Source organism: Macaca fascicularis, chromosome 1, assembly GCF_037993035.2.
Source record: "Macaca fascicularis isolate 582-1 chromosome 1, T2T-MFA8v1.1".
Classification (NCBI taxonomy): domain Eukaryota; kingdom Metazoa; phylum Chordata; class Mammalia; order Primates; family Cercopithecidae; genus Macaca; species Macaca fascicularis.
The window spans coordinates 207,507,068-207,524,332 of NC_088375.1; the positions used below are offsets into that span (position 1 = coordinate 207,507,068).

Genomic DNA, 17,265 nt, shown 5'->3' on the forward strand with positions numbered 1-17,265 from the left:
CCTGAAGTTTGGAGAGGGGGCCTTTGTAAGGAAGAAGTGCTTCCCTGGAAGCTGTGGGGGTCTCAAGCCATTATCCCACCCCCTCCCCACTGAGCACATGGTGATAGCAACCCCTAACTGCCCTACTCCCCACTGATCTCTAAGCAGTCTCATAGTAACAGCTCCTCAGGCCTCAGGACAGCCCTCCCTCCACCACTGATTCGGCCCCCTTCCTAGATACACAACTACAGTGAATGAGAAATGGAGTGGAGTGGAGTGGGGGCCGGGGGAGGTGAATGGAGTGGAGTGGGGGCTGGGGGAGGTGGCATTTCCAGGTAGTCCGTGTGACCAGCAGCTTCCTCCCCAGCACTCCTCTCCCCCAGCACCCGCCACTGGGCGGGAAGCCACAGCACCTCCCCTCCTGGTGTCCAGAGACCAAGGTCACACCAGAGCCCTGTGTGCCTTCACCTTCTCTGGGACCAGTGGTGTTTGTCACTGGGGCAGTGTGTGGCTGTGCCCGGCTCTGGCAGTGCTGGGGTGACATTCATGCCCTGTGAGCTGTGACGCCTCTGCAGGCAGAGGGACAGCACTACCCAGGCTGGTGACAGTGATAGGGGAGGGGTGAGGTGGGCTGTCACCTGTCCGAGGCAGCCGGGGAGGTGACATGTTGTGTACCCATCCCACAGTCTTCAGGGAGGATTCCCAGGCAGGGGCGAGGTTGTGTCCCTGCCTCATGCTGTATGGTGGGTGGAGAGCTCCATGCCTTCCTTACACCTGCAAGGTGGGGCTTGTCCCGTGTGTGTGTCTTGGTCAGCTGTGTGACAGGTTCTGTGTGTGTGTGCCTGTGTGTGTGTCTTGGTCAGCTGTGTAACAGGTTCTCTGTGCATTCACATCCTATTAGTGGGTGTGGGGGTGCCTGGTTGCATGTCAGTTATGCCATTGTGCGGGGTGACAGACGCCTGCCCCATGCTGTTGAAGGTGTGTCAGGTGCGCCCATCTCATGCTTTGGGGGAAGCGACAGGTTATGTGCTTAGTTCATCCCGTTAGGAGAGTTGTCACCGACTTGTGCGCCTGTCTCTGGCTGTTGTGTGTGTGAGATGTCACCATGTGCCCGTTGCAGGCTGTTGTGGGGAGTGGCATGTGTGATTCTCTCATGCTGTTGGGAAGTTGTCAGTAACTTGGGAGCTCGTGTCTCACTCTAAAGAGACGACATGTTGCCTGGTGATATGGGGCTGGCAGCTGGTGGGGCCTTCCCATGCAGACCACAGAGCCCCAAAGGGCTGGCCAGAGGAAACGCTTGGGGCCCTGAGCAGAGGGACAAGTGCGGGTTGGGGGGCGCTCAGTCCCACATAATCTACCCTCTCACCCATATGCCAGCCCGTGGGACTGTTCCCCAGGCGGAGGGACCCAGCATTCTTCAGATGGTGTGGAGAAGGGCCTTTGGGGCCAGGACAGGTGTGTGTGAGGTGGGGCACCAGGCAGGGTTTGCATGGGGAGTGGGGAGCTGTGTCCCTGAGGGCCTGGGGACCCTATTTCCTGCCTCTCCTGCCCCTGAAACTGTTAAACTAATTAAGGCTGTGGAGCCGCAGGATTAATCGGGGCAGCTCTGCGCGGGCCGGGAGCTCAGGTAGTCGATCAGTGCACCGGGGAGGATATTGGATTTCTGAACCGCAAGTCAGCACTATTCGGGCCTGTTATCTCTCCCAGGCTCGAGGGTCAGGAGGCGGGAGGCTCGGCACGCTGGCCGCCCCCGCCCGGCCAGCTCGGGCGTGTCCACTCCCCCTGCCCACACATCCCAGCTCCGGCCTGTCTGCTGCCCACATAGGCCTCCCCTCGGCCCTTCTGCCCGGCCCACCCTGCCTGTGCCTCGCCGCCTCTTTCTCAGGCTCCTGTAGAAATCCCTGGTCCCTGCTCTCCCCTGCCTTTCCCATCTCTGCCTGGCTCACTTCCCCCATGCCTCTCTTCCCTCTGGGGCTCTTCCTTGGTCCTTACTGGCCTCAGACTCACTCTGGGCCTGAGCTACCCCCTCCCCTCAGCCTCCGACGAGGTCTCACCCGGCTCTCTCTACCTTCCTCTCCATCTCCCTTCTTCCGTGAGCCCCTCATCACCAGTCCGTCTCTGCTTTTGTGTTTGTGCTTGCCCATCGCCCAGTTTCTGTCTTTCTCTGTCTCTCTGTCTCTGTTTCTCTCGCCATGTCTCTGTGTCTCCCTGTGTATCTTTCTCCCTCTTCCTCTCTGTCTTTTCCTTTCTCCCTCTGGCACGCTCTCTCTCTTCTGTCTTTTCCTCTCTCTCTCTTGTGTGGTCTCGGCTGGTGTCTGCAACCAGAACAAATCTCCCCCAGCCAACACCCCCTGAACAAGGAGGCCAGAGCAGCTAATGGGAAACATGTGATTCTGCCTTGCGCCTGGAGCACCGTGAAGGGAGCCTTAGTCCCAGCCCAGCCCCTGCACCCCTCCTTGCTGCGTTCTCTGCACCACACTGTCCTCTGCCTCCCAGCGGCTCCCCCAGCCTGTGTGGGCACTGTTGGAAGTTCATTTACACTGGGTGGAGGCCTGACGTTTATCTGCTGGGGAGTATCAGGTTGTGGAGGGGCTGAGGGCAGCTTTGCTCCTGAAGTCCCCCCAACCCCCAGGGCCAGGCAGACCCCATGCAGACTCCCCCCACCCACCACTACCATATGTAGGAGAACAGGGCCAAGATGAGCTGAGCTGTGGGGGCCTGGATGGGGGGCAGCCAGTCTACCCCCACTGGAGGGCTCTGGGGCCACCCAGATTTCCATCTTTTCCTTCCTCCTGGGCCTCTGGGGAGCTGCAAAGGTGGGGGCTCCCCAAGGGCTTGGGAGCTGCCGGGCTGTGTTTCTGTGCCCACCCAACCACAGGGAAAGGGGGGACAGATCAGAGGAGGGAGGCTCTGGCAGGTTGGAATTCTCCTTCTCTGCCTGTGGATAAATTGTCCCTAATCCAGGCTTGGGGAGTTGTCTGGCTCCTACAGAGAGAGAGAGAGAGGAAGGGAGGGAGAGGGAGGAAGGAGGGAAGCAGGCACACACAAACACAGTGACACAGACACACACACACCATCTCACAAAGGGTGTCTCACATGCATGCTCACACGCACTCATACACTGAGCCCTTCACAAAGGTACCACACAAACACTGGGGCACCATTGTGCTGACACACCATGGCACACAGACCTGCTCACACATGTTGACGCTGACACACGGCCATACTGGCACAAACATACAATGACATAGCACAAGGACCCACTGACATACACAGAGACACGCAGTGGTGCACAGACACAATAAGGTCACACAAATCCACACATGCATGGACACACACACAAGCACATACTGACCCATGGTGAAGGAGACCCACAGGGACACCGTGGCCAGTCACACTACCACACCATGACCCCGAAAACACAGAGAAAGGCAGAGGTGGGAGGGAGGGAACACTGATCCACAGTGACACCAGTGCCTGCAGTCACAGGCCTCGAGATTGGAAACCTGCAGGGACAGCAGAGGATCAGCCGCACGCCCCCACCCCCTGCCAAACACACATCCAGAGAGCTCTGAGACAGGCAGGAGCCGGTTTGGCTCCTGACACAGCGAGATGCAGAGAGCCAGGCAGAGCGTGTGCACACCGAGGCATGCTCACACCCAGCCACAGCTGGGCTCACCTGGCTACACACAGGCACACATGCACCCCTGTGTCCTCACACGCATACAAACAGGCTTAGCTAGACTCACACACACACACACAAAAACTGAATAGAAGAAACATGAAAAGTGCACATACCCACATGTATGACTGAAGACACCAAATCCAGGCACACACTCAACCTGGCATCACACTTACACACAGCTGACCACACCAGCCACAACTGAGCAAACGCGTGATCCTACACACAGACATGCTTAAGCCCTCATGTACCCACACAGACATACAGAAATACAGAGAAGCACACAGACAGGCTAAATAGACCCAGGAACCCACATGCAGGTATATTTACCCAGACAGCTGAGCCTTGACAGATACGCATTTGCAAAGGCAGAATCTCAATCACACACATACAAACTCCCAGGCAACCAGAACCTGTAAGCAGTCCGTGAGGCCTGGTTCCCAGACCCCCTCTGGGCTCCAGTACAGACCTCGAGGAGGCAGACAAATGGGCAGGAAGCAGGGGGGTGGTGAGGCGGGCCATGGTGGTTAAAGAAAACAAGAGACATAACCAGTTACTGATGGAGATGGGTAAATGCCAGCTGCATATACACCCTTGTGGAAATTCACATCCACCATCACTCTGAACAGCACCTCTCACACCTACATTGTCAATAAGCTCTTTGCATTATAGTTTCCCCGGATGTTCCTCCCCATTCATAAGATCTCACTTTTCCCATTTTATAGATGAGAAAACTGAGAGCCAGAAAAGTTAACTGACTTGCCCAAAGTCACACAGTTACGAAGGTTGAGCCAAGGACTGTCTGACTCCCAAAGGCCAGGTTCCTTCCACTATAGTATATGTGCGTGTATATGCATGTGTGTACATAGATGTGCAAAAACACTGCTTCTCAGTAGGAGCCTGGGATTTCAAGAAACAGGTTTGGCAGGCGCAGTGGCTCACACCTGCAATCCCAGCACTTTGGGAGGCTGAGGCTGGAGGATTGCTTGAGCCCAGGAGTTCGAGACCAGCCTGGGCAAGATGGTGAGACCCTATCCCTACAAAAAATTTTTAAAAAACCAGCCAGGCATGGTGGTGCACACCTGTAGCCCCAGCTACTCGGGAGGCTGAGATGGGAGGATCACTTGAGCCCAGGAATTCAAGGTGGCAGTGAGCTATGATCATGCCACTGCACTCCTACTTGGGCCACAAAGCGAGATGAGGCCCTATCTCTCTTTAAAAAAAAAAAAAAAAAAAAAAAAGAGAGAGAGAGTGTCTCACAGTTCCCTGGTGGGATAATGGGGTGAGGTTGGAGCTGGATGGGACTTCATGTATGAGAGCCTCCCGGCTTGGTGTCCCTCTGCACCCTGCTGTCTGGCTGGCTTACCCTGTATCCATGCTTATCTCTGTGGTGTTGTGTTTGCTTCCACAGATGGGAGCTTGCCTGATTGTCAAGCCATCGGCCTGGACCCCAGAGCCTACCCAGCTGAGCATGTGCAGAGGGCCCCGAGTGCGGGGCGACGCTCAGGCCATTACAGAGACCACCCTGGAGATGCTGATGAAGACGGGCCTTTCCTGCTGAGCCGGGCCTGTCTGCACAGCCTGCTCAGGTAACAGTGTGCAGGGAAGCCAGGCTTGGGCCTGGGCCACCTCCAGGAAGTGGGGATCAGGGGAACTTGCCTCCCAGTCCCAACAGGGATCCCCTCCCAGCTTAGGTCAAAAAGAGGTTCTTTACAGAGTCAAAACATATTAACCCAACATTTACTCAAACTCCCCATTATCCAGAAAGGGGAACTGAGGCTCATGGATATACAGTGAGTCCTACCTCCTAGCCTGAGGACTCTTCCCTGCGCCTTGATGACCTGAGAGAACTGGGAGGAGAAAGGGGTTGTGACAATGACCAGGACTCAGGGCAGAGGTGGAAACCAGAGTGCCTGATGTGTGCAGCTGCTGACCCCCCAGGACACCTCTCTACCGGAGTCTGTGGAAGCAGAGAACTGGGAGGCCAAGGTGAGGTGCTGGGAGGGCCTGGGTAGCCCAGGTATGCTAAGGTGCCCTTGCAGGACAGGGAGGGGGGTGGGGGCAGTGGCAGTGGCAGGACCCACCTCACTACTCCTGGCCCAGGTTAGCCCACCCAGGCTCAGGAGCTGCGGAGCCAGGTGAAGCTGCCCTGCCCTGCAGAGGCAACTCCCTGAACTGACACATGAAGCCTCCGGCTCCAGGAAGCTCCCTAGAGCTAAGCCTGCTTGGGGACCCCACCCAGCTTCCAAAGGAGCATTCCTGGGGCCTGAGGTCTGGGGGTGGAGTCTCCTGGGATTGTAAGGGTGGGGAGGTACAGCTGTGGGAGGATGCAAGGCTGTGTGTATCCGACTGTAAATGTACAGGGCACTCAAGCTTGTGTGCAAGCAGGTGTGTGTGGCGGGCTCTGTCCTTCCGTGCACATGGGGTAATATACAAGAGTTGTATAAGTGGACCAGGCTGGGGAGTGTTCAAGGGCTGTGTTATGTGGTACATGGGAGTATGAATATGCAGGATTCTGGGTGTGTACTGGGCAGGTGTGGGGATACTTCGTGTGCCACACTGGATGGTGTGTGTGCAAGGGTGCTAGTGTACACTGGAGAGATGTGTGTATAGACAAGATCTGAATACACTGCGATGGTACCGTGTGTGCACACGGGGATCTGTGTGTACACTGGCTGTGTGTGTGCCCAGGGTTCTGGATGCACAGTGGGAGTGATGTGCACATGTGGCTCCATTTGTGCTTTGGAGGTGGGTTGGGCAAGCCTTGAGCTGAGCTGGGCTCAGCAGTGCCCAGCCTTGTGGCCAAATCGCTGAAGTCACTTCCTTTCCAGCAGCAACTTTCCAGGAGGAGGAGTTCTTCAGACCTGGGCGGGGAGGGAGGGGGGGCGGAACAAGGAGCTCTCTGGGGAAGGAGGTGGGCGGGGGTGAGAGGCTGCAGGGAGGGCCTAGTGGGGCTGGAGGAGGGGAGTCCTCCGGGAGACAGAAGGAAAGACAAGGACGGGAGTCTGCAAGGGCCAAGGGCAGGAGGGGAGGGGGGCGGAGCAGGGCGGGAAGCTTAGTCCCTGGGTGACCTCGGAGGGAGGAAGGGAGGGCCGCCGGCAGGGTGACCCTCGGGTCCAGCCAGAGCTGGCGGTGGTGGTGGCGCCCGCACACCTGGCACCCAGGGCAGGGGGCTGGCAGGGGGCGGTTCTAGGGCAGACCTGCTTGCCAGGTGCCCCGCTCCAGGGAGGAAGGGGGTGGGCGAGGGTTGCACAAAGGAGCTCTGTGTGGCTGGGGGTAGGGTGGGGTGGGGTGTGCAGTGCTGTGCTGTGCTGTGGGGGGGCCCCTGATGGCCCCAGGGGGTGGGGCAGGGCCAGCTCCCCTTGGGGGCATCAGTGGCTCCAAGGGGACACCTAGTGGCGAGGGAGAGTAGTGCATCTAGTTGAATGGTGGTTGGTGGGAGGTGGTGACTAGAAGCTGAGAGGAGAATAGATTAGAAGTCAAAAATTAGAACTGATGGTTGGGACTGGGACAGTTGGAGGAGGCTGCATGGGAGGGGGCTGAATCTCTGGACACCGAAGCAGTTTGATTTAGAGAAGCCCTACCTAAATTCAGACACCAGCTGAATTGAGTGAGATGGCTGTTTGTCCTTAAGGGCATAACTTAACCTCTCTTTGCCTCTATTTAAATGATGCCAAATGAGTGACAGCTGCCATTATTATTGCCATCATTGTTATTTGTATTATGATATTGTTCCTGGGATCAGGTTGAAAGAAGATCTTCAGGTGTTACTGTGTGGGCAGGTAGGTGGCTGAAGGGAAGGAGGTGGAGAGAGGTGAGGACTCGTCCCCCGAGGGGCAGATCCTAAGAGATAAGGCCGCTGGAGGAAAAAGGAGGTGATGGGAAGGTCTCAGAGCAGGAGTAATGGCCCCTTTGATGCAGTGTTTCCCATTTGAGGACATCCCAGGGCCTTCGAACCAGGCTAGGAGGGAAATGGTGGGGGAGGAGGAGTGTGCAAGCTGGAGAGAGGGTCATGAGGCCGGAAGTGAGAGCTGGGGCTGGCAGCCTGGCTCCCCTGGGGAGGCAGTGGGTGGGGGAGGGGAAGGAGGGCTGGGGAAGGGGTGGGGTGGTCACAGCCACAGCTGGGGAGGGTGGGGCTGGGGACTCAAGGATGTGGGCTGGCGCTTCCCGGCACTGTGCACAGCAGGTTGGGGCCCCCAGCCTCCTCCCAGCCGGCTGGTGTCCCTATGGGCGAGCTCAGACACACTGACCCAGCAGCAGACAGGCAGACAGAAGGACCCCTTTGACTTTGTCCCCAGACCAGGGCTAGGTGGTACCCTTGGGAGGGATCCAAGAGAATGGCCGCCGGGGTGTGGTGAGGAGGGGAGCCAGCTGCTTCCCTCAGATCCTGGAGGCTGCAAAAGAGAGCAGTGGCCAGCCTCAGGAGGCCTGGCAGGAGGACGTGCCCAGAGGTCTTCATGGGTGGATGGAACAGAAGCCACCACCAGAGAGGAGGTTTTTCTCTTCTGCCAAGATCACACCCTCAGGCCCCAGCTGGGAGGTCTCCAGAGCGGGGAAGGCTCAGCTAGCCTGACCCTCAGTAAGGGAGGGAGGGGGCTTCTGGTGGTCATCTCCAAGTGGGTGCCAGGAGCCACGGCGCAACCACACTATTGGAAATTGGACTTGGAGATTCCAGAGTCTGAGCCCCTTTTCTCGTTTGTAAGGGTGTTACCCACTGTCCTCCCTGCGAGGGCAACAGTGCTCCAAGTTCTTGGACTAGAGAGATCCTGACCTAGGAGGGGCCAGGTCCACAGCCAGGCCTGGGAGAGAGCAAAGTAGGTGGGACCAGTAGGTGGGACAACGAGGAGCAGCTGAGGCCTGGAACCTGCAGAGAGAGAAGGAAGAGTGAATAGAGGGATGTTCCACCTGGGTGGGCAACAAAAGGGCCCCTTCCTGTGCCATTTTGTGACCTCAGACAAAGTCTCTTTCCCTCTTCAGGTCTCAGTTTCCTCATCTGTAAAATGGGAGGGGCATGAGATGGCACTAGAAAGTGTACCCACTGGGGTAGCTGGTTAAAAATACAGATTCCCAGATGTCCCTTCACATCTATGAGTCACATTCCCCTGGACTAGGGCCTGGGTATCTGGAATGTTACACAGCTCCCCCAGGCCCAGGCTTTGGAAGCCAATGGGTTAGATAATTTTAAGGTTCCTCCCAGCCTTAAATTAGACCACGGCGCTAGAAGGAGCATTTTCAGAAGTGGCTGAAGGATTGTTACAGGAGCTGGGAGTGGAAGGAGGCTTTGGACTTAAGGCAGAATTAGAAATCCTGCCACTTAGCAACTGTGTGACTTCAGGCAAGTTACACATCCACTCTGAGCCAGTTTCCCCTGTAACATGGGGATAATAAATCATGCCTCCCAGGCTGCTGTGAGGATTCAGTGGGTCATAGATGTGTAGGTAGGTGCTTTGTAGATTGCAAATCACCATCCCCCAAAGGGGAGCAGAGAAGTGTCTCTTTCTACTCTATCCTGTCCCTACAGCTCTGCAGTCTTCCTGTGGGGTGACAGCACTGGTAGGTGGGGAGAGTCTACATGAGTCTCTGGCACATAGGTCTCAGTGACCCAGTACTAGGTCAGAGCCAAACATTAGGCAGGCATCAAGGTCAGTCTTTAAGACCCTCACAGTATTGGGGCCCATTCAGCTCCCTGCTCCCTGAGATCCCAACTCCTGGAATCAGCCATGGCCCTGAGTCCTCGGGCTCCTTTGGGAGTCAGACATGCCTGGATCTAAATCCCAGCTCTGCCCTGACCAGCTCAGGGAGTCAGTCGGTAAATATTTATGTAGCATTCATAGCCTAGGCCCTAGGGTCAGGCAATACAGCGATAAACAAGACAGATGTGATCCCTGCTCCTGAAGAGCCCACACTGTTGCAGGAGACACACTAAACAGCCAGTCACACAAGTAATTGATTATAGTTGCGATAAATACTATGAAGGTGAAATAGATAGGGCTCTGAGAGGATGTAGCAGGGGCTAGGACAAGACCAGAGGTAGGATGGAGCGGCAGAGTTTTTCCGATGAAGGTGGAAGAAGGATCAGAGAATGTCCCTTTTCACACTCTTGGGTCCCTCCCTCAGCATCCTTCTTGGGTCTGGAGAAGAAGAAAGAGCCTAAAGGGAAAAGGCAGGGTTGATTGCTCTGTGTACCTATTCGTTTGTTGATTCATTCAACAAACTTTTTTTTTTTTTTTTTTTTTTTTTTTTTTGAGACGGAGTCTCGCTCTGTCGCCCAGGCTGGAGTGCAGTGGCGCGATCTCAGCTCACTGCAAGCTCCGCCTCCCGGGTTCACGCCATTCTCCTGCCTCAGCCTCCCGAGTAGCTGGGACTACAGGCGCCCACAACCGCGCCCGGCTAATTTTTTGTATTTTTAGTAGAGATGGGGTTTCACCGTGGTCTCGATCTCCTGACCTTGTGATCCGCCCGCCTCCGCCTCCCAAAGTGCTGGGATTACAGGCGTGAGCCACCGCGCCCGGCCAACAAACTTTAAATTTAATGTTTTGGAGAAAGGATCTCACTCTGCTGCCCAGGCTGGAGAACAATGGCATGATCATAGCTCAGAGCAGCCAGCCTGAACCTCCAGGGCTCAAGCGATCCTCCCACCTCAGCCTCTTGAGTAGCTGGGACTACAGGTGTGCACCACCATGCCCAGCTAATTTTTAAATTTTCGTAGGGATGGGGTCACGCTATGTTGCCCAGGCTGGTCTCGAACTCCTGGACTCAAGCGATCCTCCTGCCTTAGCCTCCTAAAGTGCTGGGATTACAAGTGTGAGCCCCTGCACCTGGCCAAACAGCCATTTTTTAAAATGCTGCTGTAGGCCATGTGCTGTTCTGAGTGTTGGGAAATACATATAGCAGTGAATAGGACAGATATCTTTGCTTTTATGGTGTTTACCATCTTCCAGGGGATAGTTTCTGTAAGACTGGGGAAGATAATCATATTGATCTCATGTTTGTATGGGGAATTTGATGAGATAATCTATATGAAGCACTTGGCCCAGTGTTTGGCAACAGAAAATGTCCCCAAACTATGGACTTTTATTGTTGTTGACTCCCCGTGTGATTGCTCTGACGTCAGGCATCTTCACTTTTTCTTTGCAGCTCTTATCCCACTAGTAATTAAGTAATTTATAATGATCTGATCAGTGTCTGTCTGTCCAGTCCTTGTCCAAAGTAGGTACTTCATAACTAATGAGTGTATGAATGAATGATGTTACTTTATCTCTGAGCCTCCATTTCTTCATCTGCAAAATGGGGTTATTAATAGCCCCTACCTCACAGGATTGGTATGAAGAATTAAATGAAACGATGCCTGGACAGCTTCCAGCCCAGTACCTGGCGCGCAGTAGGTGCTCACTAAACCTGAGCTGCGATGGTCCTTTCCAGGCGCTGTCCACGCCCCGAGGCCTGGGCTCAGGCCGAAGTTGCTCCACAGCACCCCCAGCTGACAGCCAGCGACTGGCAGAGCCCCCAGGCACGGGGGCCCTCTCTCTTCCAGGTCAGCCGGGTGTCTGCGCTGGATGGAGCGCTGAGGGAGCCGGGGGTGGTACCTGGAGGAGGCCGGGCCAGTGGGCAGGGGTTGAGCTGTGGCCACTAGACCATTTGGGGAATTCAAATCTATTTCCTGTCTTATTGCCCACAGAGATCTCCAGTGTGACAGCCCAGGCGGCAGAGCCGAGGGTAAGTGGTGGGGGTTCTCCTGGAGCCCTTTGGGGGTAAGGAGCAGGAAGGCTGTGCCCTTGTTAGAGCTTCCTGGCCTTCTCCTTAAGTTTGATCACCCTGCTGATGTGCTTCCCTCTCAGAGGCAGGGGTCCTGTTCTTTCTGAGCACATAGCCAGATTTCCAAAGGGGATGAGCTGTCAATAAGTGAAGCTGGGCCAGGCATGGTGGCTCACGCCTGTAATCCCAGTACTTTGGGAGGCCAAGGCGGGTGGATCATCTGTGGTCAGGAGCTCAAGACCAACATGGTGAAACCCCGACTCTACTAAAATACAAAAATTAGCCAGGCGTGGTGGCGCGTGCCTGTAATCCCAGGTACTTGGGAGGCTGACACCTAAGAATCGCTTGCACTAGGAGGCAGAGGTTGCAGTGAGCTGAGATCACACTACTTCACTCTAGCCTGGGTGACAGAGTGAGACTCTCTTTCAAAAAAAAAAAAAGTGAAACTGGGGCCCATGAGGGGCTTGCTGTACATATGGTGGTTTGAGAAAGGCTGGGAGTCAGCAAGGGGATTGGGCTTGGGGTGGGGATGGGAGCTTGGTAAGGAGATGAGACCTCAGGAGGGAGGGGTCCAGGAGCTCATCGAGGATATGGGAAGCTGATGAGGATGTAGGTGTTCAGTAAGGGACCTCCTGCTCTTCCTGCCTGGCAGGTCCTGGTCCCGGCTTCTCGCACCCTCATGTCAGCCCCGGCCCCGCCCGGCGGCCTGCGGAGGACAAGGTCAGGATGCGTGTGAAGCCCCAGGGCCTGGTGGTGACTTCCAGTGCCGTGTGCAGCTCTCCTGACTACCTCCGGGAGCCCAAGTACTACCCCGGCGGCCCCCCCACCCCCCGGCCCCTGCTTCCCACCCGGCCCCCTGCCAGCCCACCCGACAAGGCCTTCTCCACCCACGCCTTCTCCGAGAACCCACGCCCACCCCCACGCCGGGACCCCAGCACCCGGCGCCCACCAGTCCTTGCCAAGGGGGACGACCCGCTGCCCCCACGGGCAGCCCGTCCTGTCTCACAGGCCCGCTGCCCCACACCGGCCGGAGACGGCAGCAGCTCCCGACGCTGCTGGGACAACGGGCGGGTGAACCTGCGACCAGTGGTGCAGCTGATTGACATCATGAAGGACCTGACACGCCTCTCCCAGGACCTGCAGCACAGTGGTGTACACCTGGACTGTGGTGGGCTCCGACTGAGCCGCCCGCCTGCACCGCCACCCGGCGACCTACAGTACAGCTTCTTCTCCTCACCCAGTTTGGCCAACAGCATCCGTAGCCCTGAGGAGCGAGCCACCCCACACGCCAAGTCAGAGCGGCCCAGCCACCCCCTCTACGAGCCTGAGCCTGAGCCTAGGGATAGTCCCCAGCCTGGCCAAGGCCATAGTCCTGGAGCCACGGCTGTGGCCACGGGTCTGCCCCCAGAGCCTGAGCCAGACAGCACTGATTACTCAGAACTTGCTGACGCCGACATCCTTAGTGAGCTGGCCTCCCTCACTTGCCCAGAGGCCCAGCTGCTAGAGGCCCAGGCCCTCGAGCCACCATCTCCTGAGCCAGAGCCTCAGCTCCTGGACCCCCAGCCCCGCTTCCTGGACCCGCAGGCACTAGAGCCGCTCGGGGAAGCTCTGGAGCTGCCACCCCTGCAACCTCTTGCTGATCCTCTGGGGCTGCCGGGCCTGGCTCTCCAGGCCCTGGACACCCTGCCTGACTCCTTGGAGTCGCAGCTGCTTGACCCCCAGGCACTCGACCCCCTGCCCAAGCTGCTTGACGTCCCAGGTCGCCGTCTGGAGCCCCAGCAGCCCCTGGGGCACTGCCCACTGGCCGAGCCCTTGCGCCTGGACTTGTGCTCACCGCACGGCCCCCCCGGGCCTGAGGGTCACCCCAAGTACGCCTTGCGGCGTACTGATAGGCCAAAGATCCTGTGTCGCCGGCGGAAAGCCGGACGGGGGCGCAAGGCGGACGCCGGACCCGAGGGCCGCCTACTGCCCCTGCCTATGCCCACGGGGCTGGCAGCCGCCCTGGCCGAACCCCCACCGCCACCGCCGCCTCCACCCCCTGCCCTGCCAGGCCCAGGCCTGGTCTCAGTCCCAGAATTGAAGCCAGAATCTTCCCAGACCCCAGTGGTCTCTACCCGCAAAGGCAAGTGCCGAGGCGTGCGGCGCATGGTGGTGAAGATGGCCAAGATCCCCGTATCACTCGGGCGACGGAACAAGACCACATACAAAGTGTCTTCCTTGAGCAGCAGCCTGAGTGTGGAGGGCAAGGAGCTAGGCCTGCGTGTGTCAGCTGAGCCCACCCCGCTGCTGAAGATGAAGAACAACGGGCGGAACGTGGTAGTGGTCTTCCCACCCGGTGAGATGCCCATTATTCTTAAGCGTAAGCGCGGCCGCCCTCCTAAGAACCTGCTGCTGGGTCCTGGCAAGCCCAAGGAGCCAGCTGTGGTGGCGGCCGAGGCAGCCACTGTGGCAGCAGCCACCATGGCCATGCCAGAGGTGAAGAAACGACGGCGGCGGAAGCAGAAGCTGGCGTCTCCCCAACCGTCCTATGCGGCAGATGCCAACGACAGCAAGGCTGAGTACTCAGACGTCCTGGCCAAGCTGGCCTTTCTGAACCGCCAGAGCCAGTGCGCTGGACGGTGCTCGCCACCCCGCTGCTGGACACCCAGTGAGCCGGAGTCAGTGCACCAGGCCCCTGACACCCAGAGCATCTCCCACTTCCTGCATCGTGTGCAGGGCTTCCGGCGGCGTGGGGGCAAAGCAGGTGGTTTTGGTGGCCGGGGTGGGGGCCATGCGGCCAAGTCAGCCCGATGCTCCTTCAGTGACTTCTTTGAGGGCATTGGCAAGAAAAAGAAGGTGGTGGCCGTGGCAGCCGCTGGGGTGGGGGGCCCTGGCCTTACCGAGTTGGGGCACCCACGCAAACGGGGCCGGGGGGAGGTAGACGCTGTGACTGGGAAGCCAAAGCGCAAGAGACGGTCCCGGAAGAATGGGACTCTGTTCCCAGAGCAGGTGCCCAGTGGCCCAGGCTTTGGGGAGGCGGGTGCCGAGTGGGCCGGAGATAAGGGTGGTGGCTGGGCCCCTCACCATGGGCACCCAGGCGGGCAAGCTGGCCGAAACTGTGGGTTTCAGGGGACCGAGGCCCGGGCCTTTGCCTCCACTGGGCTGGAGAGCGGAGCCTCAGGCCGTGGCAGCTACTACAGCACGGGCGCACCCTCAGGCCAGACCGAGCTCAGCCAGGAGCGCCAAAACCTCTTCACCGGCTACTTTCGCTCGCTGCTCGATTCGGATGACTCCTCCGATCTCTTGGACTTTGCCCTCTCAGCCTCTCGCCCAGAGTCCCGGAAGGCATCAGGCACCTATGCAGGGCCACCCACCAGCGCCCTACCTGCCCAGCGGGGCCTTGCCACCTTCCCTAGCCGGGGAGCCAAGGCCAGCCCAGTGGCAGTGGGTAGTGGTGGGGCTGGGGCGGACACCTCCTTCCAGCCTGTCCTGCCCACGCGCCAGACCTTCCCACCAGGACGGGCAGCGAGCTATGGGCTAACTCCGGCCACTTCAGACTGCCGGGCAGCCGAGACCTTCCCCAAGCTGGCTCCCCCGCCCTCAGCCGTGGCCCGCTCACCTACCACCCACCCGCCTGCCAACACCTACCTGTCCCAGTATGGCGGCTACGGGGCTGGACAAAGCGTATTTGCCCCGGCTAAGCCCTTTACAGGCCAGGACTGCGCTAACAGCAAGGACTGCAGCTTTGCCTATGGCAGTGGCAACAGCCTCCCTGCCTCACCCAGCAGCGCCCACAGCGCCGGCTATGCCCCACCGCCTACCGGGGGCCCCTGCCTGCCACCAAGCAAGGCCTCCTTCTTCAACAGCTCTGAGGGGGCCCCCTTCTCTGGTTCAGCCCCCACGCCCCTGCGCTGTGACAGCCGGGCCAGCACAGTCTCGCCTGGTGGCTACATGGTGCCCAAGGGCACCACAGCCTCTGCCACCTCTGCAGCCTCTGCCGCCTCCTCCTCCTCTTCCTCCTTCCAGCCCTCGCCCGAGAACTGTCGCCAGTTTGCGGGGGCTTCTCAGTGGCCTTTCCGGCAGGGCTATGGAGGCCTGGACTGGGCCTCAGAGGCCTTTAGTCAGCTCTACAATCCCAGTTTTGACTGCCACGTCAGTGAGCCCAACGTGATCCTGGACATCTCCAACTACACACCACAGAAGGTGAAGCAGCAGACGGCTGTGTCGGAGACCTTCTCCGAGTCATCCTCCGACAGCACCCAGTTCAATCAGCCGGTCGGTGGCGGCGGGTTTCGGCGTGCCAACAGCGAAGCCTCAAGTAGTGAGGGCCAGTCGAGCCTGTCCAGCCTGGAGAAACTGATGATGGACTGGAACGAGGCATCATCTGCCCCCGGCTACAACTGGAACCAGAGTGTCCTCTTTCAGAGTAGCTCCAAGCCGGGCCGTGGACGGCGGAAGAAGGTGGACCTATTCGAGGCCTCACATCTGGGCTTCCCAACATCCGCCTCTGCCGCTGCCTCAGGCTACCCATCCAAACGGAGCACTGGGCCCCGGCAGCCGCGAGGTGGACGGGGCGGTGGGGCCTGCTCAGCCAAGAAGGAGCGGGGTGGTGCAGCGGCCAAAGCCAAGTTCATCCCCAAGCCACAGCCGGTCAACCCACTGTTCCAGGACAGTCCTGACCTAGGCCTGGACTACTATAGCGGGGACAGCAGCATGTCACCACTGCCCTCACAGTCGAGGGCCTTCGGCGTGGGAGAGCGAGACCCCTGTGACTTCATAGGACCCTACTCCATGAACCCGTCCACGCCTTCCGATGGCACCTTCGGCCAAGGCTTCCACTGCGACTCGCCCAGCCTGGGTGCTCCCGAGCTTGATGGCAAGCATTTCCCACCGCTGGCCCACCCGCCCACGGTGTTCGACACCGGCCTGCAGAAGGCATACTCGCCCACCTGCTCGCCTACACTGGGCTTCAAGGAAGAGCTGCGGCCACCGCCCACCAAGCTGGCTGCCTGCGAGCCCCTCAAGCATGGGCTCCAGGGGGCCAGCCTGGGCCACGCAGCTGCAGCCCAGGCCCACCTGAGCTGCCGGGACCTGCCACTGGGCCAGGCCCACTACGATTCCCCCAGCTGCAAGGGCACAGCATATTGGTACCCTCCAGGCTCGGCTGCCCGCAGCCCGCCCTATGAAGGCAAGGTGGGTACAGGGCTGCTGGCTGACTTCCTGGGCAGGACGGAGGCCGCGTGCCTCAGTGCCCCTCACCTGGCTAGCCCACCAGCCACGCCCAAGGCCGACAAGGAGCCACTGGAAATGGCCCGGCCCCCTGGCCCACCCCGTGGCCCTGCTGCAGCCGCTGCTGGCTATGGCTGCCCACTCCTTAGTGACTTGACCCTGTCCCCCGTGCCGAGGGACTCGCTGCTGCCCCTGCAGGACACCGCCTACAGGTACCCAGGCTTTATGCCCCAGGCGCATCCTGGCCTGGGAGGGGGCCCCAAGAGCGGCTTCCTGGGGCCCATGGCGGAACCTCACCCTGAGGACACATTCACCGTCACGTCCCTGTAGTGCCAACTGAAGTGCCGACTGGACCGCGAGGTTTTGTTCCTGGGTGAGTCTGGGGATGTGGGCGCAGTGGGCAGAAGCCTGGGGGTGGGGAGAGGACATCAGAGCTTAGTCAAGGACAGAAGTATGGAGTGCAGGAAGCAGATGCAGGATTTAAGGGCAAGGCTGGGGACCGACAGCAGGGCATAGGGACTGAGGATTCGCTGTTGCGGACAGCCTCAGAAGGAGATGGGGTACTTGGGCTGGGAACTCGGCAAGGGGCTTGGACTTTCAGGGGGTCTTGTTAATTGAAATGGCCAGAGGACTATACACTG

General features: G+C 58.7%; 1 protein-coding gene across 29 annotated transcripts in view; it reads left to right on the plus strand.

Moving 5' to 3' along the window:
- The window catches only part of AHDC1 (AT-hook DNA binding motif containing 1), a 70,629-nt gene that overhangs the window by 40,777 nt on the left and 12,587 nt on the right, over positions 1–17,265 (plus strand). For 9 of the 29 annotated variants that reach the window (XM_005544268.5, XM_045376864.3, XM_005544266.5 and 6 more), the window contains 5 exons: positions 5,073–5,250; positions 5,426–5,650; positions 11,084–11,195; positions 11,340–11,377; positions 12,069–16,997. In XM_005544268.5, coding sequence (XP_005544325.2) covers positions 12,143–16,954 — 4,812 coding nt within the window. In that variant the 5' untranslated portion in view covers positions 5,073–5,250; positions 5,426–5,650; positions 11,084–11,195; positions 11,340–11,377; positions 12,069–12,142 and the 3' untranslated portion in view covers positions 16,955–16,997. Of the gene's footprint in view, positions 1–5,072; positions 5,251–5,425; positions 5,651–10,964; positions 11,196–11,339; positions 11,378–12,068; positions 16,998–17,265 lie in introns of all 29 variants that reach the window. The other 20 variants (XM_074015312.1, XM_074015300.1, XM_074015272.1 and 17 more) reach the window with 5 other exon arrangements.